Source organism: Manis pentadactyla, chromosome 7 (assembly GCF_030020395.1).
Source record: "Manis pentadactyla isolate mManPen7 chromosome 7, mManPen7.hap1, whole genome shotgun sequence".
In the NCBI taxonomy this organism is placed as follows: Eukaryota; Metazoa; Chordata; class Mammalia; order Pholidota; family Manidae; genus Manis; species Manis pentadactyla.
The window spans coordinates 80,999,934-81,026,969 of NC_080025.1; the positions used below are offsets into that span (position 1 = coordinate 80,999,934).

General features: G+C 38.3%; 1 protein-coding gene across 3 annotated transcripts in view; it reads right to left on the reverse strand.

Moving 5' to 3' along the window:
• The window catches only part of COL28A1 (collagen type XXVIII alpha 1 chain), a 178,389-nt gene that overhangs the window by 65,410 nt on the left and 85,943 nt on the right, over positions 1-27,036 (reverse strand). For all 3 annotated transcript variants that reach the window (XM_057504546.1, XM_036894570.2, XM_036894569.2), the window contains exons 19-26: positions 22,780-22,851; positions 21,960-22,028; positions 19,405-19,476; positions 16,345-16,413; positions 15,653-15,721; positions 12,140-12,208; positions 11,919-11,987; positions 156-224 (exon numbers count right to left, since the gene is read on the reverse strand). In XM_057504546.1, coding sequence (XP_057360529.1) covers positions 156-224; positions 11,919-11,987; positions 12,140-12,208; positions 15,653-15,721; positions 16,345-16,413; positions 19,405-19,476; positions 21,960-22,028; positions 22,780-22,851 — 558 coding nt within the window. The remainder of the gene's footprint in view (positions 1-155; positions 225-11,918; positions 11,988-12,139; positions 12,209-15,652; positions 15,722-16,344; positions 16,414-19,404; positions 19,477-21,959; positions 22,029-22,779; positions 22,852-27,036) is intronic.

Sequence of the window (27,036 nt, forward strand, 5' to 3'; positions counted from 1 at the left end):
GAAAGATCACATGACATGAGAAAATAATACTTTTCATCAGTGATCAGGAAAAGATAAGTCAACAGTAAAATGAACACTCACTATGAAGTTAATATTCACTTGGGTGTCACTGAGGGTGCCTGACCTTCACACACAGCACAGACCTGGGGACTCACCTTTGGCCCTTGGGTTCCTATGCCCCGGGGCCCCGAGGGGCCTGGAGGGCCTCTGACGCCGGGCTCTCCCTGAAAGGACACAATGAGTAAGTTACTGATTTTTTAAAAACTTTATGGTGCATAATATTTCATATGAATTTTCATATACAAAAATACTTTTTAAAATGCCCATATACAAAAATACTTTTTAAAGCTTGCATTTGTCTAAGGTATTAGTTGACTCCTTTTCTTCCAGATCACTTTCCTATACTTGACAAAGGGAGCGTGTCTCCCTTTGTTTTCACTTTTTATTGCTGTTGGTGATCTTCAAGCTCCCTGATATGGGTCCCTTTCAAAGCAATCCAGTCAATTAACATCTTGGCAACCTGAACATAAGTATGCTTTTTCCAGAACTTCCTTCTCTAGAATTTGGAAAGTAATTATCACTGTTGCGAGTCAAGGGAGAAAGAAGAGAGAATAAAAAGCAACCTTTGGGTTAGGGATTGGCTCCTGGTTCTCCTGCCCTGGAGCTGCTGTGACTACAGGGCAAGTTCCGTAAAGGTTTCCAGACTCGCCAAATGTGCCAGTTTCATAACAGGCAACTATCACCAGGAAAGTGGTGCGCCCTAAGTAGGCTGTGTCAGCCCCCACACTCAGATCTATTTGAGATGCGAATGAGGGGAAGAAGGAGAGGATGCAATCTCTTCATTAGCCAGCTTCTATGTACCCAGCACCACACTCTGCATGTTCATATAGGCTATTTGACATCACTGAGTATTCACACCTGGATCGCACTGATGACTAACTTCTCTGAACCTCAGCAAATTCATCAGAAATATAGAAAATCACCTATATTGTGTGTGGATGACAATGAAGTAAGGTAGTCTAGCATAGAATAGGTGCTTGGTAAATGTTAACACCCATCCCACCTGTTTTGTTAAAGAGGAAACTAAAATTATCCCAAAACTGCACAGCTATTGAGAGGCAGAGTTGGGAAATGTGGAGAAATGGGAACCCTCATGTGTTGCTGGTGCAGCCACTTTGGAAAACAGTTTGGCAGGTTCTTTAAAAGTTCAACATAAATTTACCATATGATCTAGTTATTTTCCTTCTAGGCATACACCCGAGGAAGATGAGCATGTATGTCCACACGAAGACTTACATACTAATGCTCTTAGCAGACCAATTCATAATAGCCAAAAACCAGAAGCAACCTAAATGTCCATCAACTGGTAAATGGACAGACAAAATGTGGTATATTCAGCAAGGAACAAATTATGGCTACATGCTACAATGAGGATGAACCTCAGAAATGTTGTTCTCAATGAAAAAAGCCAGACACATGAAACCACGGATTGTTTGCTTCCATTGATATGGAATGTCTAGAAAAGGCAAATATATAGAGACAGGAAGTCAACCAGTGCTTGCCTATGGCCAAAAATAGGAACTAGGATAGGATTAACTGGAAATGGGCATAAGGGGGCTTACTGGAGAAAAGAAAATGTTTCCAAACTGATTTATGATGATGGCTATGCAACTTGATAAATTTACTAAAAGAATCATTGAATTGTACACTTCAAATGGGCAAATTCAATATGTAAAATAGTCTCTTAAATCTCTTTCAATTAAAGGTTACTGATCCTTTGTTTTTCCCTAGCACTTGCTTTGTGCATGACATAAAGTTATAAAGAAAACCCAAAAAACAAGAACCAGAGCCAGGCTTTGAACCTAGGTCTCCCAGGCTCTTTGCCCTGGGTCCTGTTTTGTCCATGTTCTATTAGGAGTTAAATAGCTTGTAGTTTTCAACAGCAGGAAAACCATGGATTATAAGAAATGATGTAATTGCTTATCTAGAAAAACAGCCCATCCTTAATTTAACTGTACTTTCTATTTACACACCCTAAAATGCTTCCAGATAAAATAAGGAATGAGGAAATTTTTTAAACTTTATTTTATTACTGAAAGTTCTTTACATCTCTATTTTCATAATTACATATTTCCCTCTTGTTCGCAGAGGATAATTTTGTCTCTCTCCCACTTAGTACTTCTGAGACCACAGGTACTAATTACCTCTTGAGCATCTCTCTCCTGACTCCCAAGTTTCTCCCAGCGTAAATGATTACTCCTAACATCGAGCTCCAGGTACAGAACATGAATTTGTCCATTTCTGTTATCTCTCCTATCTTGAGTACCTCTGATGTGTATCTTTAAAGGAAGTATCCATAAATTCACCAGATGAGGGTCTCTGGCTGATTCACTTGCTACATTTTGACACTCTCAGGTAAATATAGTTAAATAGATTTTACCCAGAATTATTGTTTTATAAAAAATAATTGTCTTCTTTGCCCCATCACCCTTAACCCTCCCCATGTGCACTGGCTCCCTCTCTCACGTTTCTGTTCACCTCTGCCCTCCCCTCATGAGGTTAGGAAGCTCGTGGCCAGACACCTGATATATATGGGGAGGATGCACCCCACCTATGAAGTATCCCAGCTGAGAAAAACTGAACCTGTATCTGAGCGGGTCTCTCTGACTACCGGTTTACAACAAAGTACGGATGATGGAGAAACACATTAACACCATAAGGATACCATCTACAAAATCCTCATGGAAAAGAATGCATCCACAAAGCAAGTGCTAGGGAAAAACAAAGGAGGGGTCACCTTTAATTAAAAGAGATTTAAGAGACATCTCAGTCAAATGCAATATGTAGACATCGTTTGGATCCCAATTCAAACAAACCAACTGTAACAAATTTATAAGACAAGCTGGGAAATTTGAACACTGGATATTCGATGATACTGAGGAATTATTATTAATATTTTTTAGGTTTGCTAATGGTATGCAGTTATTTTTTAAAAAGAGAGATAAATGCTAAAGCTTTACATGTATGCTGGGATTTGTTTGCAGAAGGGAGAAGGAGAAAAGAGAAGGGAACACAAATAAAACAAGATTGACCACCTGTTGATAATTGCTGAAGTGTGATGAGTAAATACAAGCTCCTTTTACAAGTCTTTCTTCTCTGTATATGATTAATCATTTTCATAATGAAATGTTTTGAATAATATTTTTTAAAATTCCATAAACAGTATCCAATAAAAATCTCATTATTGAGGGTAAGGAAAGGTGGATATTAACTCTTAATGAGGAAAAGAGTACAGAATTTTAAAGATAAAAAGGTGGACAAAAGGGAAGAGCACATGGAACATTTAGCAGTATCAGAACTTACATGAATTTCATACATTCTTGCTGTGTTCCAAATGTTATGTAATTTTTAAAAATTAACAGTAGGGAGAGAAAGGAGATTTTTTATGAACCAGTACTTCTGTAAAAAAGAACTTGAAACTCTACTATTTAATGTGTGATTTTTTATCATGATGATTTTCATTAAAACCTCCTTCTCAATTAGTATTAATGATACCATAATGCTCACATACACACACCACAGAGGAGAAAGCAAGTGGGAAAACCAGTTGAATACATTGTGAGTTTACTTTAGATGAGCCTCGTCAACGTTTATTGCAGCTCTTCATTTCCTCTCTTACTCAGCTTCCCCTAACCCTCACCATTTAGGCGTGACTGAAGGCTAAACACTGACCCTGTGGACACTTTATTGCCTTTCCTATCCTTGAACTTGGGCCAGTGAACTTTAAGGGTGTGATCCCATGTCCTCTGCAGGACCGCAGTGTTTACCTTGAACAAGTTCTCCATCCTTATCCATGTAAGTGTTGACAGATGGCTTTGTTTTGTCTATCAGAATAATCTTTTGTAATCTTTCAACCTATGTAAATACAATCTGATGTATGCTTTTATGAGTCAGACTTTAAATCATGTATGAACATATTCTGCAGATGTTATAGTTGGTCTATAAAATGGTATTAGGGTTGCTCCTTGCTTATATATTGTACTTTTCAGTAGATGGAATATCAGGCACTTGCTGAGCTGTGTGAATCCACAGAGATGGTGTCTCTCTGCCGCGGTAAGGTCTTGAGAATGTGTCATGTCTTTTGTTCCATGGGCCATGTGCCCAGGCTAGGCCACACCACCAGGTGAATGCATACAAGAGGACCATGGATAGGACTCACTTTACCACTTGTTAGCATGGGCTCTGCCGCAACGCAGCATCAGTGGTCCCTAAGAAGTGCGTTCACCATGATGTTTTCAGACATGCACTTTTATTGTCAGGGGATAGAGTGGCATTCCCAAATAAAAGGAATTACAATAGGTACTTGCATAGCTGGACTTAGCTTCCTATGCAGGATCTGGGAGCTATGGAGCCTGCAGAGGGAGCCCTTGCATTAGGAGATAATGAACAGACTGAAAGCAAATTCTGGAATTGCCATTTGTAACTATAGCCATCAATCTCATAAGGCCATAGCCTAAGCCCTACCGCAACCTTCCCACCACTACTCCCTTGAAGAAGAGTAACTATTTTGATTGCCTAGAGCTTCCTTTTGGCCCATAAAAGGGTCTCTAGAGGGCTGATACTCCCATCTTTTCCACAAGAAATGGCCAAATAGAACCATCTGCAGTATTTATACATGTGAATTTAAATGATTCAGTGAAGTTTTTATCTAGACCATAACCTCGCAGAGTGGTTAATCATACCATACCCTTTGAATCATACATCTTAGGCTGGTCCTGTTAATCATTCACTGAACCTTTCACTTTTTAAAAGGAAGAAAAATAAAGCAAACACGGTGTCACATTCATTCTTTTTCTCATTGGTAAATCTTTGCTTTGGTTAACATTAAAATTATAATTAATAGCAAAATAAATAATAATTAACATTTATTTAGTTTATGATGTGGCTAGTACTTTTCATTCATTATATTATCCAATCCTATCAACATCAACTTCCTTCATTTTATAGATAAGGAAACGGAGGCTTATAGATAAGGATGCATGATTTTCTGGAAAACACACAGCCGGAGCCACTCCAACCCAGGTGTGACGGCAGAGCCGGTCCCTCACGTTGGCGTTGGCTGGGGCAAGGTGGAAGATGTGAACTTCTCCACAGACTTTCTTCCCACTGTCATTGAATGCAGACACCACAGTTATGTGGCTGTGAAAATCCTTTCCCTATATGGACTCAAACACTCTCTCAAGAAGGAAGAAAACATTCTGATTACAAGAGGCCCACACCACCTGCACAAGTACCCAGCTGTCTAAGGTTTCCTTTCCCATTTTTCCCTCCACAACCAGTCCTCAGTTTTAAGGCTTATCCCAATGTTTTAATCAGTGCCATTCCAGATCGCCTACTTACACAAGTTCTCATTTTGTCCTTTTATCTTTACTGCAGTACCCTTGACTTGGAGGGTCCTGCATACTATGACGATGATGACTACTACTTTAATATATTAGTTTTCAAAAAATATTTTATAGACATTATTAATTTCTCAGAATAATCCTGTGAAGTAGGCATTATTATTTCAAGTCTCAGATGAGGATGCTACAACTCAGGGAGATTAAATGACTTGCTGAGGTCACACTGCCAATAAGCAACAGAGATTTCAAGTGGAGCAATGATAAGGAAACAATCTATTATACCTTCCATATTTTATGTTTAAATACATTATGTGAGAAAATAATGCTTTTAAAGACAAACAGCCCATTAGACTATCTTACCCCCTGCCACGCATTAATAAGGCTTTAATTAATTTAATCACTAATTCTCCCTTGTGCCAATCAGGTCCCTGTCACTCACAGAGAGGACTGTAAAGGCATATTACAGTTGTTCTAAAAGTGATTTCATGCTTTTTTCCTTTGGAAATAGAATTAATTGTGGAAAGAATTAGCTTCTTCAGAATCTTCCAAGGAACGGTTCTCTGCAGGTTCTAGTACATGGCACAACTGAGGAACGACTGGGTTTTAAAATGAGGTAGGAGTCAAAGTGATGATTAGCAGCTACCTAATGTTTCTTTCTTTCTGGCTTTTAAATAAGATGAAGACATAACTCCTAAGGCTCCAACCACCACAAACATAAGCACCACTCTGCATGGACTGTGTCATGAGCCTGTGTACCAGTGAGTGACTCCTGACTATCTCCCTTGTGACTGCCAGGATGTCAGTGGAAACTTGAGAGGCCTCATTCTAAGCTTATGGATAGACAGGCTGATACTGATAAAGTGTATTGATTATTGGCTGGCAATTACCATATCACTCAGTCACTTTTCACTGATACCCTTTAAGGTGAAAAAGGGAGACAGTAACAATTACCAGCACAATTATCAGATCAGGGGGATGAAGAAATAATCAAGCAGGTACTAGAAAACAAGCACTTTAATCATGATAATATTTCTTTTCATGTGTTTTCCCAGCTTTAAATCTCATGATCTTTAAAATGACTTAAATTCTTCAAACTAATTTCCACCTAGAACTTTAATATTCATCCCAAAGGAGCAGTATCTCAAAGTCCATAATAACTTACAAATTTGATTTAGGACTTGGGAGATTGGTTGATTGTTTCTTCCTTTTCTAAAATTGACTCATCAAAGATGAGCAGATGATTCCAATATGCCAAGAATCTCATTGGCGAGGGAGAGTCCTTCCTGTTTAGCTGAATTGGAAACTTTGAAAATGGTAACACTGATACTGCCCCAAATGACAGAGAGAAGACAAGGCTCTCTGGTAGTCAGTGTTATTTTTCCACTGGGGAAAAGTTCCTCTGATCTGCATGACTAAAAATAAAAATGTGTTGATGGTGATGGGGCTGGCAAATGATAAGATGATTTTTGTGCATCTCTGGGGCAGAGGGAAGGTTTGTGTGTATTTCTGGGGAGAGAAATGCAGAGCTAGGGAAACAGCAAGACAAGATGAAAGCAATATGGAAAGTCATAAGATGGACAGGAAAACAGCTCTGCTCTTAGAGTCATGCATAGTTAGGAAGTCATGCACTAAGTTATGAGAAACCTTGAAAAGTCACCTTGTCAAGTTTTTGGTCTGGTGACCTTTTCTGAAATCTAAAGGTCAAGTTGCCTGGCATTTGCCCTTGCTTTGGCTCTGGCTTCAATGAGTCCTGTTTTTGAGCTGATCATCCTGCCTAGTGCAGTTGGGCAGTCATATTATGGGAGGTGCGTTTCTTCAACTCCAATTTGGAATCACACACCCTCAACTTCACTAGCATGAAGTCTGTATCTGAGGCGAGCCCTCCTTGTCAGATACTATTCAAAATGGATTTCCTTGTCCAGTCCATGTCCATTGATAGAATCCACAAATTCCTAATGCATCTCTGTGTGAATTGCTCCTCTGTTCCACCACTGCCTGTTGGTGGTGTGCACATATGTGAGCCATTGCAGAGAACAGAGGGGCGATTCAGATGCTGGGAACATTTTCAAAATAATGATACTCAGTGGAATTTCACATAAACTTGCATTTTAATTTATGACTATGGGCCACTTTTGTCAAATAAAGCACGTATTTACAATATTCAAACATTTAAAGCTTTTGAAAAATGGTTAACTCTTTTGGGTTTGGGTTTATGCTTGTCTTTAAATGTTTACATAATTTAAGTTTTGACAATGGTAAAGGCTAGAATGGAAAGAGAAACAATCCAATGTATGCTAAACAGTGCAAAGATGATTGAAAGATGGATAGTACTGAAGACTGAGCATCTGTGGATCACCACAAGTCATTCTTCCTGTTCTGATTTATCCATTTAGCCTTTCCTTCATTCATCCACTTTCACAATATCCCTCTCACATACAAACACAATATAGTAACAAAACTATTTCTACTGTAACTGGGAAAATTGTTCAAACTTTCCCTATAAAATAACGGAGTTGTTAAAAATGCCATGGTATTCTGGAAACATTTAGGTAGCATATAATATAGATTACTTAGATAGTATAAAATAGGATACTTAGGTAATATACACAAATAATAACCACAACCCAAGAAGTCCTTTCTGCTTACAGACTTTATTCCAACCGTTCGGTGGTTAGGAGGTCCTTTGAGAGCCTGAAAAGCCATGCAAGGACTGGCCTAAGTGCAACTGCTTCCCAAGCTCTGGGCAAAGCTGTGGTTTTTTCTGTGATGAACTAGCACCCAGAAGGTGGCCGACAGGGCTGAGAGGTGGATGGCAGGATGCACCTGCCCTTGTGGAGCTCAGGAGAACCACTCCTTGTATTCCTCTAGGAGGCCAAGAATGAACTCCTACCCTCACAGATGTCAGTGAATCAGTCCCTCATGAGCCTTTGGGAGTGAAACTAAAGGAGCAAGAAGTTATCTGAGCTTCTCAAAGGGAGATGAGACATATAATGATTGTTTCCAAATCACAAAGGGTGCTTTCAGTCTCTAGGGGCCTAGTCAAGAAATGCAGGCAGTATTAGCATCTGTGAGCTTGCCTTCCCCATCCGTGAGCAGGGAGGTTGGGTCCAGGAATCAGGGCACTAGATGAGCACTTCCCATTTGGCATGAAACCAAACTGTCAGTTCTTTTTCTTGGCATGTTTCAAAAGTGAATTTTAAAACTGTATTTACTATCTCCTGGGAAGTTGTAGTTTTTTATGAGAACTCTCTCAGAAGCCCTTGTCAAAACTGGGTTCAATTCAAGGTAATTGTAGAATATTGAAGTACTATATCCAGTAATGTCATATGGAATTCTCCCACTTGGAAAAAAGCCAGGGAGCACCACACGGGTGCAAGATGTCAGGGATGACTTCTGATATGTTTTGAAACATAGAAGCTTTGATTCTAATGTCTGCATCATATGCTAAACACATGTGACCTTGACTAAATATCACATAAATTCCTCGTCAACCTTAATGGTTTCCTTGTTTCAAAACACATTTGTTTTGTAAGTAAATGCCATAAGGCCAATATTTTAAGGTGACTACACAAAGTTTAAATGGAAAACATATCAAATATGTATGTCTAACAGCTACACAAAACACACATTTCCACATAGTTGCGATTTTTCTGCTATTTTAAGTCAAAATGGAAGGAGAGAGATTTTGCACACATTTGAGTCCTGCGCTTTGGTACCGCTGACAACCTTAGGTATTTTGACAGTCTCAACTCCACTTTACCAACCCAAAAGGACAAAGTTAAATGGAATTAGGCTTTTCCAAAGTTCTTTCTTTACCAGTTTCTGTTTGTGTGTTTCCAAAAGTTTTCTTCAGAAAAGAAGGCCACATAAAGACTTTAAGGCCTCTGTGAAAGATGAGAGATGATTTTGAGTGTTGTTTTAAAGCTGGTGTTTGCTTTTAGAATTTCCTTTACTTTCTAGTTTATGATCCTAGTTCTTTGGTTCTAAGACCAGCTCACCCTCCTAACTACTCCTTCTAGGACTAGAGAGGTCCAGGATAACACACTTTCCCAGCATGCACGGGAAGAGGCAGTAGAGAGAAAGAAAAGGCAGTTGAGGGGGAGTAGGGGGACAGAGGCAGGTCCTATAGCTGTTTTCTGCTCCCCTCAGCTAGAAGTGAGCCCTCAGCTGCTGCTGCTGCTCAGCCGCCTGTGCGGGCTTACAGAGATCATTTGGGTCTCACTTAAGACACATCTTCTGGCAACATTTGGTTCTTTCTAAAAACAAAAGAGGCAGGATAAAACTTTGAAGGATTTTCTTGATTTTCTCTCTAAAATGTAGATGAAAGCAAATACCAGAGACTTTTAGAGGGAAATGATATATTAAATCATGTAATGAATGCTATGGTCTATAATTTAGATAATCTGACATAGTGGAATATTTTTAAGAATCAAATTTTAAAATGTCCTCTGTATGTGTTTAAGTGTTATTTACTACTTATTGCTAAATGTAAAGCAGTAACATAGTAGTATAATTTAATATAATGCATGTATACCTATATAAAATATTAATCTGCTCTGTGGATACGTAAATGATCATGTTTCTGTTAGAATACAGATACCTTCCAGTACATAGCACATTTATTTCATGCTATATTTTAAATAGGAATAAGCTCCTACTTCCCTAACTAAAGGAATATTTAATGTAATAACAAAAGCTTTTACCAGCATTTCAGCCCAGAAAATAACAAGGTTTATGTATGAAATTTATCTTCTATTTTTAAATTTTAAAGTTTTGACAGATACTATACCTTCAAGAAAAAAAGGATATTTCAATACCCAAATTCAGTATGGTTTATGGACACTGTTAAGGTGTGTTTGAGGACTGGATTGAGTTCTGAGTCAGACCAAGCTAGAACCTTGATAAAAGCTCCTGGGTGTATCTCTTCTGTACAGTTTACAGAGCATTTTCAGACACAGCCTCTCCTTGGACTCTTAGGATTACCCTACAAGAGACAGGACAGGAATCAAGATGTCTTTAGAGATGATGTTTAGTGTCAGAGATCTCCAGTCTTTCATTCTACCTGGGAGAGAGCAAAAGGGCACCCTGCCCCATTATGCAGAAGAGGTATCAAGGTGTTGTCACTGCCAAGTGCTAGGGAAGGGACCAAAATGTTAAGACAAGAAGTTGACAGTGAGCATGTGTTTCTCCCTCTAATGACCTGGAAGTATTTGAAAAACTGAGTAGATGTATTTCTCAAGGAAAATTCTCTCATTAAGGTAATATTGATCATTCACTCAGTTTCCATTTATTCAACATGTTATAAAGCTCCTATTGAGCATCATACCTTCTTCTGATGCCAGGAATTTAGCAGGGAACAAGACAAATAGCCTGCCTTCAGGAAAATGTACACTACTATGGAATATTCAGAGCAGTAAATGAGCAAGATGGTTTCAGAATGTGATACATGCAATGGAGAAAATACAAGGGGAGATGTGATAGTGATGGGGGAGGGAGAGGGAGAGAGCAAAGAGGGTTTTTTTGTGTGTGTCAGTGGTCGGAGAGGTGAGAATTGAGCTGAGGCCTTGAGAATGAACCATCTTGATGGAGCCAAGGCTCAGAAGCAGGAGTGAGCTGAAATGGGGCGGCTGTGTGGCTGGCAGTAGACAGCGAGGAAGAAAGGGGCAGGAGCTCCGACTGGTTGTGAAGAGCTGCATGGGCCATGGGGAGCAGCAGGAGCTTGTGCTAAGTGCGAAGAGAAAACATCAGAGTCTTTTTTTAAGAAGGAAAGGGATGTGATCTGATTTATGGTTTTAAAGAATGTCTGCCTGCTAGGTAACAGAAAGTCAGAGATGGATGAGGAAAGACTGATGATGAGATTATTTTAATAGCCCAGGCAGAGATGGTTGTCTGCTCTGGTGGAAGCAGAAGGAAAAAGCATCCAGAATCAAGATGTATTTTGAAAGGAGAACTGACAGGATTTACCAAAAGACTAGATGTGGAAGAGGAGAGGGAAGGGAAGAGACAAAGAATGGCTCGTCTCCTGGCTTGAGCATGGGGATGGAAGAATCACTCACAAGCTAATGGGATGAAAATCAAAGTTTCTGTTTCAGGTGTCAGGTTAGAGATGTGTGTGAGAAGTGCAAGTGGAGATGTATGGTAAGAAACTAGATGTGTGAGACCAGGGCTCAGGACAATAAGAGAAGTTTGAAGCTATTGGCACATGGGAAGGGGCTGGATGAGAACACTTAGGGAAAAAGGTGGCCAGAGAAGAGAGGAGGGCTCTAACCCCAACTCTGATCTTGGTACATGAAGACAGAACAGCAAAGGAGTGTGTGAGCTGCTACCAAGGACAGTTAATCTATGTGTTCAATCTAGTACAAGCTCCCTGGCAAATCCACAGATGAGGATAAAGAACTTAGTCTTTAGCTATCTCTGCCCTTCTGTCATGTCTGATAAAAAATTTCACCTTTGCCAAAGTCACTACCTAAAGGTACAGTTTTAGAAGCTACCATGTTACCTACTTTAAAATCTTACCTTTGCTCCAGTGTCCCCCACTCCACGTAAACCCATCGGTCCAGGGGGTCCTGGTAATCCCCGAGGGCCCTGCGATGACATAATAAGGGAGAGAGTGAGCATCCTTGTCCTGTGCAGTGTTCATCACGGAAGAAAGAGAAAGAGGGAGGGAGAATTGGGGAAAGGAAAGGAAGAAGGGGTGGGGAGGGAAGGAAGGGAATGAAAGCAATGTCCACACTTACGGGCACACCAGGATAGCCGTCGCCTTTGAGTCCTGGGGCTCCCGCTGGTCCCCGAGGGCCTTGGACACCCTGAGTAAATTCCAACACCAGGTGGTGTCATAAGACCAAACAACAAAACACCTGGCAAAACTTCAGGACAGTACCCATTCTATGCCAAGCGTAGATGCAACAAGTGCAAAAGAATGATTTAATAATTCTAGAAGGGAATCCTATCCCGTACGGCAACTCGTTATCTCTTCAGTAGTCTTACCCATTTGTGTTCAGTGGGAAGCATGGAATGCATATAGGGAATGTATACAATGATTACAAAGTCCTCTATAGGAAAAACACAAACATATTTTATTTTTAAAAATTTTGAAGTTTTAGTGCATTTTTAATCAGGGAGAAGTATAAACATGAGGAAATTTAGTAAGCATAATGTGAGAAGAGAAGAATAATAGCAAAATTTCACATGTAAAATTGTGAGTGTGAAGGAAGATAATTGTATGCTCCCTATTGTTATGTTGCATCCATTGTCTTCCTCAATGAGGCCCAAGTTACATGGGGAACAAATAAGCCTAAGTGAAATAAATGCACATTAATTAAAAAAAAAAAGTTAAAAAGGGATAGGACACAGAGTTTATGGTTCCTATCTTGAGATGGAGGAAAAATTTACAGACATTGATTTACAGTGAAAAGCTTAGGGATCAAAAATTTCAGTAGTAAACATTGGCCTCCTTTAAGGAGTTAGGAAAGGGTGATTATTGCCTTTTGAACAGCAGAGTTTTCTGAGATGTGTAACTCTCCTACAAGTGGAAATCAAATAAATTCCTGGCTAAAGCAAAATGGAGAGAGAAAAAGAGAAATATCAGGAAGACTATAAAGGATTCATATTTAATAAGTCTCTCATATTTAAAACTTACTTCTTTTTATACCATGGTCCATTCTGTTACTGTGGTAACTCTTACAATAGCCCTTGCCAACACATGCCAATTATTTTGATAAAGACCTATTCATATTTTAAAATATTTATAGTTTTTTGCATTAGAAGGAAACTAATAATTGGCAGACCTTTGTTTTCCAAGCTTGGAAAAGTAGCAGGATACTCAATACTTTCCTTAAATGCTAGCAAATTCTAATATCAAACTGCCATTATTCCATGTCAACACATTGCCCAAAACCCACTTCCCAAAAACTGTTCCTAATTCCACTCCTGTGAAGGAATAATTGACTGAGGGGGAAAACTGCATACCCTTTAAGTAGTAAGAAAGTTACATTTATTTTGAAAACTGTGAGTGCAACAGCTGTTTTACCCATTAAATCTAAGAGACTGGTTTTATGTGGTTAACCTTCCCAAGAATAATCTTCACAAAACATGTGGTCACTTACAAAACCTTAATGTGCTATTTATCATCAACGAAAACCCAAGATGATCTTTCAAAGATGTATGATGGAAAACAAAACCCAGTTCTGGAGAGATGAATTTTGGTATATCCCCAATTACAGGGAAATGGTCACTTCTCAGAAGCACTGTATCATGCTATTCCAATTATGATTAAGGTTCAAGCCATAAACATTCTATATGGATGTATCCCAAAATAAGATGCCCATTTTTTTTCCATGCTTATACAAGGAGCAGGTTGCCAGCAAGACATGGCAGTAACTGCTTCCTGGTTAGGTTGAAATGAAAAGAAAATTGGAATCAAAATTCACTTTCAGTTTTTATTTCTAAGCTTCAAGGCTTTAACAAATTATCAGCAGCTGTTATTGTTTATTCCCTGGCACTCACACTGGGAGGAAAAATGTTCAAACATTCATAGTTTGCAAACTTTTTTCCCTAGGGATCTTTGTTCTCTCTCCTGCAAAAGTTTCAGTTAGCTTGTTACTTTTAATGGTAATAAGAAATATCAGGGGTGAATATAGGAGCAGTGTTCTTTCTCAGATTTTTATTTTGGACTCCTCATGATGTTTCTGTATATGGAATTTGGCCACTTGGCCTTTCTGCACTGGATTCAAGAAAGTGTCCTGTAGAGTGATTCACTTCGAGGTGTCTTTCTCATTCAGTAGAAATAGGGCAGAAATCTTAATCTGGTGTTTTGAAATGAGCTTTAGGGGAGATCTGGGAGCTCCCTGAAATAATACACAAAATGGAATTAATGTGCCAAAACTTCCTTCAGATATTTAACTCTTCAAAAGCTTGAAAAACAATGCATTAGGGGACAATGGCAGAAAGAGTATCATGAGAGACCAAGAGATTAGAAAAATCTCCAAGTGAAGAGACAAATAACTTTAAATACCATCACCAACAATGCACCGTAATGATCAGTAGAAAGCAGGGAGGGCTTACAAACCCTGGCTGCATATTTAATTGGATCTTATTTCTATTGTAAAGAACTGTATATATAGAAGTAACTTTAAATCATGGGACTAGGAATACACAGATTTAGAAAGTTATCAAACAATATGAAAACTGTCACCCAAGTGTTCTTCATCAAGGTTATATTTCTAGTTTCAGCATTAGGAAATTTGGAATTTTTCTCCTTGAGTCATAAGCTTGAGTTCCCATGTGCCCCAGAGGCCATAGGATGACTTGTTCTGGTATTCCTGGGATTTTCTTTGTTTTAGCCTGGAAGTCCCACATCCCAGGAACCTCCTCTGTCCCCAACAAACCAGAAGATTGTCACTTTAGCAAGGAGGACAACTGTTAAAGTGATTAAGAACAGTGGCAGTCAGGATCCTCCCTTGACCTTCAAAAAGACCACTCCAACTTAATGTTGTATGCCTAATAGGTTTTGCATTATATTTCAAAGATAGTTCTAAGTGTGCTTTTTTGAAGTTTGAAAATCGCTGATCTTAGCACTCAAACCCTTTTATCTAGAAGAGACTATTTGATAGAACCGAGGCTTCAAACCTATGTAACAACTTACTACTAACTTAGTAAGCTCTGATCACAGAGCCCTGAAGCAAGGTCTCATATACAGGGATGTGCTTGTTCAGATTTGCAGTGTGAAAGTTTGCTGCGGTGCTGGGTTTTGTGTGAGGCAGGAAATGGTTGCTGTGGAAGAACACATGTGCTTGGTTAAAACTGTCTTCTCCTATGATTTTATTTGCCTTTTCATTTAAAATAACTCTGAAAGATGGACACCAAAGCAGATATATTTGATTCAATATAGCTTCCAGGCATGAACTTTTTGGACCATATTTTGCAGAATAGCTACACCTTCCATTACTTTGTAAATGAAAGGGCCTAGAGGCCATATAATCTCTTACATCACAAACATTAGAAAGAGCATTTTCAAACAACTGTTTAGTCAGCAAAAATTTAACTACAGGAGCTATCATTCCCCACACTTATGAAAAATAAATGATCTGATGGCTTAATTTTTTTGAGGGAATAGTGTATCCCCACATTTGAGTTTACCAATGTGGAGACTGCAAGTAAAACAAATTCGATCATCAACTTACTATGTATTAAATCTACTTTCACTTCCCTCTCATACACAGAAAAAGAAATGGTACATTAATAAAGCATACCTTTGGTCCTCGAATAGCAATTCCAGGTTCTCCTTTAAATCCAGGCAATCCAGGTCCTCCTCTAACTCCCTGTACATTTCAAATAATGTTTACAGTTTCAGGCTTGAGGTTGCATGAGAAACCAGACCCACACCACAAGAAAGAGATGGGTCAGCCTGGGAAGAGCTAAATCTATCTGCCTCAGATTTTGAGAAAGTACATTCTCCCAATATATTTGAGGGGAATTTCAAATCCTAAGCAATTCTAATCCTAAAACCTGTCAGTAAAAACTACAAAAGCTGTTTAAAGAAAGGCCACTGAAATAACAGGTAGCTATCTAGATTCAAATATTTAGGCTTTAAGAATGTTTGCCACTCTTAAATCTGAGTGGATTTCTTTTTTGCTAGACTTTCTGATTATAAATTTAAGTAGGTTCTTCTGAATAAATGCAACAAATTCTCATCTGTGTTAGGTTCTAGGATTTGGGGGAGGTAATTCAAGATGAAGTGGCAAGTTCAAGACCAGAAGCAAGAATTTTGGTTTCTTTTATTTGCTGCTGGCTTTTAGTTCAGTTAATTATGAAATATCAGGGTTCAACTAAATAATATCTTGGGATTCTTGCAAAACTGAAGTCCTAGTTCACTGCTATGATGAGTTTTTTCTCCCAGCAAACTGCCAAGATTCAAGTAAAAGAAAAAAATATGAATGCATACCTTTGGCCCAGGTGGGCCAGGAACTGATGCTCCAGGCATTCCAAAAGGACCCATAATCCCCGGATCACCCTTAAAAAAGAGTAAAAACTCATTACATTTCAAGTAAAGAAATGGCATACAGGAATTATATTAGGAAAAACACAGAAATGTATTTCCAATATTTTAAAATATTATGACCTGTTTCACAGGTCTATATGAAAATATTTGAGCATCCTCATTAAACCACTACTAAAGTTATTGCTGTTTAAGATTTCAGTGCCTTTAATAAATGTATTCAATTAATTCCTGAATATTAGGGATGTTTTATCTCTTATGCATCCTTTTATTAGCTAATAAAAATTATGCAATTCATGGTACTTCCCTTTGAGTTACATGCCTGGAATCTCAGAGGGAAATATTCATTCAGTTATAACAATTATCTTCAGATAATTTTTTGAATACACTTGGTAGATAAATAGGTTCCTTCTCATTTATATCATTTTCCTTTGTTATTTTAGCTTATGGTCTATGGTATATATCTTCCATTATATGCTATCTCACATCCATTTTTAGTAGAAAGCTTATGGTTAAAAAAAAAAAAAGAAATTTCCAATAGAAACACTAAAAAATTTCTCAAATTTTTTTTTTTTTGTGGTATCTCAAAAAAGACTTATTCAGGAGCAACAAATAATATCTTTGTCCCACCTGTCCAGAACAATGATTTGATCTAGAATACTCAAATTTTAGTGGCAGAGAAATCATCAGAGGAATTTGGTAAAATATAGTCCAAGGCTTCAAACTCTGAGATTTTAATTCAATAGCTCTAAGGGCTAGGCCCAGGAATATGAGGTCTTATGAGGCACCTCTGGTGATTCTGATATATGTACAATCACCACACTTAAAAACACTATGCAAAGTAAAAAGTAATTTTCATTAAAAGAGTTTGTACCCAGTCTCCAGGAGGTGTCAAAAATGGCCCATTTGGGATGATAGAAGAAAATATAAGGGCTACACTATAGATTTTTGTCTCAGCTTTTAAAATTTCAATTATTTATGCAAATATAATATGTGTGATAGTTTATGAATACAAAATGCAATTAAAAATAAATAAACAACGTATATTGGAGTGCAGTCAATTTTTTTTTTTTTTTAACTTGTAGGGATTTGAAATCAAACAGTTTGGAAACTACCAAACTAGAGGAGCAAACTGCCATCTCCAGACCAAATCCTGCCTGCATCTGGTTTGTACAGCCACAGGCTGAAAATAGTTTCCACATGTTTAAATGATTATTATATATAAGTGCCGACCTAATATACTCAATTTGCATCTTGACTCATAAAGCCTAAAATATTTACTACCTACACCTTTACCAAAAAATTTCCCTCCCTCTGCCTTGGGGAATGAGCTCCTCCCAGTGTCATGAGCTGCCCCCTTGGTCCTGCGTCCTCTGGGAGGGACTCCGTCAGTCACTGGCAGTGACTCCTGCCCTGGGCCACAGTCATCTTCGCAGTTGAGGCCTCCCACCATGCTGGTTACCCAATATGACCAACAGGTTGAGCCCACCGACCTCCTGGGGCCCAGGTCATGCCAGTGCACATGTGTGCCAATTTTTAATTCCAAACCTATAAGGCAACGACACAGAACATGGCCAGATTCTGATAACAGATAACCACCCTGTTCAATCGATGGCAAAAGAATAAAACTAACTTGTTAAATTTTTTGCTAAAAACAGGGTAAGACAAATTATGCTTCTAGATTTAATCTATTCTTTTTTTTAAAAAAAAGAGGTCAACTACTTTTAAAATATGAAATTATATATTTAGAAGGTATACAGTTCTTTAGAAGACCCTGATTAAGGTGTGATTATGCCTTAAAACAGCAATTCTTCATCAAGAAAGTGCTTTATTTCAAAATACAGAAAAATATTCACTTTGAACAGCTAAGATACAAAGAGTAATCACTGCTATTAATACTAATACGGCACATTTCTTAGGCGTGGCATTTCCCATCATGTGCTCCTTGAACTGCCTGCGGCAAAGGGGACTTATTTAAGAAATGCTGATTCCTGTGCCCCACCCACCTACCAAATCTACATCTCCGGGAATGGTGCTGAGAAATACGGATTTGTAACAAGCTCACTTTGGTGGTACTGATGGATACTGAAGTCTGAGACTCACTGGTCTACAAGAGACTCTTTGTGGTGTACCTGCTCGTGTCTTGCTCACATCATGTTTTTTAGTTCTTTAATAGTCTTCAACACATTCCTTCTCTCTTCTTACAACTGGTATCTTCCTAGAAGCCTGAACTCTCTTAAGTTTCCAATTTCTGTTTCCTGACACATCCAGATGACCTCAATATTCTCTTCTGCTAAGTCAGACACATACCTAATTGCTTGCCTCACAATTTCCTTTACTTCCTCAGCACCCTGTCCTGGTCCATTTATCAGGACATATGTCCCCTCTCTCCTATTTCACAGTATTGATTTTTTTTTCTCTCTGAATAACTCCACATATGGAACATTTGCTATGTGCCAGGAACTGGACTAAGTGCTTTATTAACTCTTTTAATCTTCAAACAACTCTATGAAATAGACTGTTCTTTCTTTGTTTCTCCAATTGAAGTGACTGGTTCCCAAAGACTCTGGGTGAAGCACAGTGAGAACTGCATTCTCCTGCCTTCTGAAACCCCCCACTCATCTTCATCACTGTGTTGCTTCTCAGTTTGGGACTTTTTGGTTGTTGTTTGGCAAAATAAAATAGAGAAGTGGTATCCAACTGTGGTCCTAACTTGATCCCAACTTTTGAATATTTGGTTGTTACTAGAGAAGATTGACAAAAAGATTCTCTTTTCGAAGCCTAAATAGTCCAGTAAAGAAACATGTTTTACACAGTCATTTTTATTCCATTCTACTATGGTCTGGGATAGTATGTTTTCTAAAGCCATTTTCATTCTGGGATTTTGTTCTGTATGTGTTGAGAAGGAAATAGGAAATCAAATTTGCAATGGAAATCTAATATTCTATTAAAACCAGACACCATTACAATCTCCACAAAGCATAAATGAGAATATAAGAAACATACCTTTGGCCCTTCAGGTCCTGGAAATCCCCTCTGTCCTTGATTTCCTTTGCTCCCTTTCTTTCCTTCATCACCCTAGAAAATAATTACAGAAATACAGTTGTGTATTAACAAACCCTGATCAGTGTTATAATAACCATATCTAGGCCAGAGTTTCATCTAATACCAATTTTAAAGCTATGTGCCCCAAGCCCAGCCTAACTGTAAAGGTTTTATTGGTGTTTTTGAGCAGATTGGATAACTTTACTATTGTTCAGTCTTCACCATTTATTCATTTATTTAATATTTTTAAAAGCTTAAGTTCAGTATCTGTCTTTGAGGACCTTTACTTGAATTTACTGTTCTTTTGCACCTGCGGTCTATTAACAGACGGCTCTGTGACCTTCACAATTTCAGAAAAGAGAGCTGTCTATGCTATTTCATACTGTTTTTTAGTTTGTACTCTCTTTCAGTTTTAAAACATAAAATGAGATATTTTTCAAATCCAGCTTCATTTCTTCCTCAGAGGAGAGTCCGGAAAGCAAACCTTCTATTGGTAGAGAGATGGATAAGCATTAACGGGTCAGAGCAAAACTGCCTGTGGCTGATCCCCAGCCTGGTTGTCTGTGTCCATGTTCCCTGGAGAGAATTTTGTTGCCTTCAACCAGAAGCTTCAGAGTGATACAAAACTACTCTTAAACTAGGCTCAACGGCAAATTACCATATCCAAATGTGTGTCCAGCTCAACAAAGGAATAGCTCCTGCGAGTCTGCAGCTGAGGCCATCTAAATATTTATGACACAAATGACTATACCACAGTTTTCAAACCAGAGCATGGGTCAGAATCACCTGGAGGGCTTAGCCAGGCTAGACCACAGATTGCTGGACCCCACATTCAAAGTTTCTGATCTAATAGGTCTGCACTGGGGAACTTTACTCCAAGAATTTACATTTCTGTCACATTCCCAGGTTGTGTTGATGCTCTCGGTCCTGGGACTACACCCTGAGAACCATTGGATTATACCAAGGTTATCAGCAATGCAGACACTCCACTAAGGAGAAGAGGTGATATTCCATAAAATCTATGGAGATGAATTACCCACTCGAAGTCCATACTAATGGAGATCAGTGACATAGGTAATAAAAAAACAAACACAAATGGTTGAGTGTCTAAATATCACTTATTACATCATTATTATTTGCCAATAGAGATAAAAATCTAACCTCAACTATTTATTTTCTTCTACTCACTACCAAATTTAATTTATTGGCCTAAATCACTCCAGAAGACAAAAGCAGGAACTCAGCTAGATGTAATTAATGGCCAACATTGAACCATAGCCCGCATGGGCTAAGTAACACATTCCTACCGCTCCTCTCCAGCAGCCTTCCATAAATCATCTCTAAGCTGCAAATCCACTGGCGTCTTTCCAAACCACCTTATTCTTACTCATTGGTGGCATTTGACACCACCATTGCTTTCCTCTTGAAACCCCTTCTCCTTGGTTTCCCTCACACGGTAACTGTTTTGCTTATCTTTGTGCTATTCTAAATGTTCTTCCTCCAGCTACTGCACAACGTGGGTTCAAACCTCAACTCTCTTTCTCAGAGATACCATTCAATCTTACAGCTTCAGTTACTACCTCCAAGGCTCTATTTCCTGAAAGCATATTCTAGAAATCATTAGTTCTCCTGAATGTTAATAGAAAAGCATTTCTAAAAGTATTTTTGCATGAGGTTAGGAACATATTCTCTGTTGTCTTCTTCCAAAAGGATCTCACAGTCTGGCAAGTCAATTTTTAAAATGGCTGAAATTCTATAAATATATTTAAATTTTAAATTCTCACGTTTAAGGTTAAGGCCTCAATTCTAGCTATATTTTCACATGACATAGCCTTCTTAAACTATCAATTATTATGTTAATACAATTAAATAGAACACTAATAAATAGACAGATCTTAGTTTTACTTTACTCCTATGTAATTCTTCAGGATCTTTATGTAGGCAGTAAGAACTATACATAAAAATTGCAGGAACATCTGACAACTTTCAGGCTGTCAGTTATGTCACTAATGGTCTTGGTGAGTTTGGATATTCTCATCTTGACATATAAAGATATTATTCAGTGCATTGTAGCATTTCTACAATGTGTAAAATAAATTTATGCCATTTTTTTGAAAGTGAAACTGCCATTTAATAAGGTGGTATTTCTTTTTACTGTGAGATTCTATAAATATTTTAAGAAAATACATGGACTTGCAAATCTCAAGGATGTATCTCAAGGCTTCTTTTCCTTTCCTATATATTTTTTAAATGTCAGTCTTGCCATTTATTGAGAAAACATGCATTGAACTCTTCCTGTAAGTTGGGGCTTATGCTAGATCTCAGAAAAATGAAAACGAATAATACATACTTGCTGTCTTCCAAAAGCTCCCAAGCTAGTATCCATAATTTTAAGCCAGAAGTAAACACATTTGACATAGCAAGAATAACAACCAAATTTCTCCTAACTTGGCTTAGTAATATTGGGACCAGAACACAGGCAGTCTGTGTCCCCCATCACATGGTCAATTCCATACCTTGGGGCCAGGGTGTCCTTTTCCAGGCAGTCCTTCTGGGCCTCTTGTTCCTGGAAGCCCGGCTTCTCCCTAGAGGGAATGGTACTGCTGTCTCAGTTGACCCTTCATAGGCAGTTCATGTAAGTCCACCTTGTCTCCTTTTATGGCCAGTGGCTCTGCTGAGACCCTCCAAAACAGACCAGACCTTTACTCTAGTCTCAGAATTAATTTGGAAATTTACCAACTTAAATAAATTAATACCAAACTCCAATTTAGCTCAGAGCAGCTGAAATATTATGAAAGAGTACAATTTCTAAGCCAATTTCCAAAGCAATAAACTTGTTTTCCTTTGGCTCATCATTCATATTTAGTGGTTTGTTTCTTTTTTTAAAACAAGAAAAACCTTCAGCCTTTCCATCTGCTGTTTTTTGCTCCTTATATTGAAAAATGAGTATTTCAAATGTCAACTCAAAATATTTCAGGAAATCTTTATAATGGCCTTACATCCTGAATGTATATAAAGACTTTCATTTTGTAGAAGTGGAAAAAAAAAGTGTTTCTCTCTAAGTTTAAATTTAAGTGCTTTCTAGGAATCCCAAAGGCACTAGGTCACTTCGGCCAAAATACTTGAGTGAAGGCAGAGGGTGTGAGACTCTACTCAGCCCTTGAGTTGGTGCTCTTTCTATCTGAAGTAAGTGAAAAAGGAAATTTAGAGTTGTGGGATATTTTTCTTAAAAACACTAAGTTTGTCCTAGATAGTTTAATTTGAGATCCTGAAGAACCAATATTTAAGGGTGGTTCAATAGTTTTTACTTCACTAACATGAAAACCATAGTGTTACCTTCTTCCCTGTAGCTCCATCTTCTCCTGGTACTCCTGGCTGTCCTGGGAGCCCTACTGAGCCTGGGTCCCCCTGGTGGATGAGCAAAGATGTTATTTCCTAGAAATTCATAATTATTCACCTCTACTTTGAGGTACTTACAACTGAATATATCTCACAGTGTCTGAGGCAAGTATCTGAGTGGAGAAATATGAATCGTAATTAATAGTAATTGACCTGTTTGACCTTTGGCAAGTTATTTAACCTCTTTGGGTCTCAGTTTTGAACTATGTGGTTTGTTATGGGTTGAACAGTGATCCCGAAAAAGATGTTTAAGTCCTAATTCTTGGTTGCTGGGAATGTGGTGCTTTGGTACCTTTACAGATGTAACCAAGTTAAGATGAGGTCATTGGGGTGGGTCAATAATCCAACATGACTGTTGTCCTTCTAAGAAAAGGAAAACTGTGTGCAGACAGATGCACAAAGAGAACAATATGTGGTGACAGAGGCAAAGATGGAGTGAGGGATGTAGCTGCAAGCCATGAAAAGCCAAGGATAGATGGCTCTCACCAGGAGCTCAGAGGAAGCAAGAAGAAAATCTATAGGTTTTGAAGTAAGCATGGCCCTGCAGACACCTTGGTTTTCTAATACTGGCCTCTAGAGCTCTGAGACAATAGATTTCTGTTAGGCCATACAGCTTGTGATACTTTGTGACAGCAAACTTAAGAAACTAATATAAGAGTTAAGTGAAAAGATTTGAGCTAATATCATTTCTAGCTCTAAGATTCTGTAATACTAGTTGCTCTCAAGTTAATTTGTGATTAAGAATAAGTCTTTTAAAGACATATGCACCCCTATGTTTATCACAGCACTATTTACAATAGCCAAGAAATGGAAGCAACCTAAGTGCCCATCAGTAGATGAATGGATAAAGAAGATAGGGTACATATACACAATGGAATATTATTCAGCCATAAAAAGAAAACAAACCCTACCATCTGCAACAACATGGATGCAGCTAGAGGGTATTATGCTCAGTCAAATAAGCCAGGTGGAGAAAGACAAGTACCAAATGATTTCACTCATATGTGGAGTGTAAGAACAAAGAAAAAAACCGAAGGAACAAAACAGCCTCAGACCCATAGAACCCAAGAATGAACTAACAGTTACCAAAGGGAAAGAGACTGGGGAGGATGGGTGGGAAGGGAGGGATAAGGGGGAAAGGGGGCATACACATCCTGCTGCACCTTCCTCCTGGCCAGCCTGCACCTGGCTCGCAAACTGATGAACCCTGCCCTGGTGTCAGGCCAGCCAGAGGGAAGACCAGCCTACAGCAACTACAAAAGCAAAGCATAGAGGTTTACACCTGTGTGTTTGGACCACTGGTTATGAGAGTGGAGACAAGTATAGCAGCAGGGAAGCGGGAAACAGCTCTTTCCTCCCCCCAGGGACCAGCACCACTCCCCTGTGAGGCTGGATATAGCTCCAGGGGCTAAGCAGCTGCATAGAGTAGAGCATCTAGGCACTAGAGGGCAACACATACAAATATGAAATGTCAAAGGAACCTGGTTCAAGTAAAATCTGACAAACATCAGAAAAAGGGTCAAGTGAGAATGAACTAATCAATCTTCCTGAATGAGACTTCAAAATAAAAATCATAAACATACTCCTGGAGGTATAGAAAATATTCAAGAACTTAGGAATGAATTTAGGATTGAGATCCAATTTTTGAGGAACACAATGGAGAGTTTTAAAAGCACATTAGACATAGAGGAGACAATAAATGAAATAAAAATTAGAGAAGAGGAATACAAAGAAGCTGAGGCACAGAAAAAAAAGATCTATAGGAATGAAAGAATACTGAGAGAACTGTGCAACCAATCCAACCAGAACAATATTCATATTATACGGGTATCAGAAGAAGAAGTGAGAGAAAAAGGAATAGAAAGAATCTTTCAGGAGGTAATTGCTGAAAACTTCCCCAATCCGGGGAAGGAGATAGTCTGTCAGGCCAAGGAGGTACACAGACCTCCCAACAGAAGGAACCCAATGAAGACAACACCAAGATACATAATAATTAAAATGGCAAAGATCAAGGATAAGGACAGACTATTAAAAGCAACTAGAGAGAGACAAAAGATCACATACAAAGGAAAACCCATCAGGCTATCATCAGACTTCTCAACAGAAACCTTGCAGGCCAGAGGCAGTGGTATGATATATTTAATGCAATGAAGCAGAAGGGCCTCGAACCAAGAATACTCTATCCAGCAGGATTATCATTTAAATTTGAAGAAGGGATTAAACAACTTCCAGATAAGCAGAAGATGAGAGAATTTACCTCCCACAAACCATCCCTACAGTGTATTTTGGAGGGACTGCTATAGATGGAAGTGTTCCTAAGGCTAAACAGCTATCACCAGAGGAAATAAAACCACAGTAAAGAAAGTAGAACAGTTAATTACTAAGCAAATGCAAAATTAAATCAACTACCCCTAAGTCAGTCAAGGGATAGACAAAGAGTACAGAATATGATACCTAATATATAAAGAATGGAGGAGGAAGAAAAAGGAGGGGAAAAAGAAAAGAACCTTTAGATTGCATCTGTAATAGCATATTAAGTGAGTTAAGTTAGACTCTTAAACAGTAAGAAAGATAGCCTTAAACCTCTGGTAACCACAAATCTAAAGTCTGCAATGGCAATAAGTACATACCTATCGCTAATCACCCTAAATGTAAATGGACTGAATGCACAAATCAAAAGACATAGGGTCACTGGATAAAAAACCAAGACCCATCTATATGCTGCTTACAAGAGACTCACCTCAAACCCAAAGACATGCACAGACTAAAAGTCAAGGGATGGAAAAAGATATTTCATGCAAACAATAGGGAGAAAAAAGCAGGAGTTGCAGTACTTGTATCAGACAAAATAGACTTCAAAACAAAGAAAGTCACAAGAGACAAAGAATGACATTACATAATGATAAACGGGTCAATCCAACAAGAGGACATAACCATTATAAATATCTATGCACCCAACACAGATGCACCTACATATGTGAAACAAATACTAACAGAATTAAAAGGGGAAATAGAATGCAATGCATTAATTCTAGGACACTTCAACACTCCACTTACTCCAAAGGACAGATCACCCAGACAGAAAATAAATAAGGAGACACAGGCATTGAACAACACATTAGAACCTAACAGACATCTACAGAACTCTCCACCCAAAAGCAGCAGAATACATATTTTTCTCAAGTGCACATGGAACATGTTCAAGAATAGATCATATACTAGGCCACAAAAAGACCCCTAGTAAATTTTAAAAGATTGAAATTGTACCAACCAGCTTCTCAGATTACAAAGGTATGAAACTAGAAATAAATTATGCAATGAAAATGAAAAAGCCCACAAACACATGGAGGCTTAACAGCATTCTCCTAAATAACCAATGGATCAATGACCAAATAAAAACAGTGATCAAGTAATATATGGAGACAAATGATAGCAATAATTCAACACTCCAAAATCTGTGGGATGCGGCAAAGGCCGTGCTAAGAGGGAAGTATCTTGCAATACAGGCCTACCCCACAAAAGAATAACAATCCCGTATGAACAGTCTAAACTCACAATTAATGAAACTAGAAAAAGAAGACCAAACAAGGCCCAAAGTCAGTAGGAGGGACATAATAAAGATTAGAGCAGAAATTTTAAAAACCAAGAAGAATAAAACAATAGAAAGAACTGATGAAAGTAGGAGCTATTTCTCTGAGAAAATAAAATAGATAAACCCCTAGCCAGAATTATCAAGAAAAAAAGAGAGTCTATACACATAAACAGAATCAGAAATGAGATAGGAAAAATCACTATGGACACCACAGAAAAACAAAGAATTACTAGAGAATACTATGAAAAATTATATACTAATAAATAAATTGGATAACCTAGAAGAAATGGAAAATTTCCTAGAAAAATACGACCTTCCAAGGCTGACCTAGGAAGAAACAGAAAATCTGAACAGACCAGTCACCAGCAACAAAATTGAATGGGTAATCAAAAAACTACCTAAGAACAAAATGCCTGTACCAGATGGCTTCACTGCTGAATTTTATCAAACATTTAGTGAAGACCTAATACCCATCCTCCTTAAAGTTTTCCAAAAAGTAGAAGAGGAGGAAATACTCCCAAACTTATTCTATGAGGCTAGCATCACTCTAATACCAAAACCAGGAAAAGACACCACAAAAAAAGAAAATTACAGACCAATAT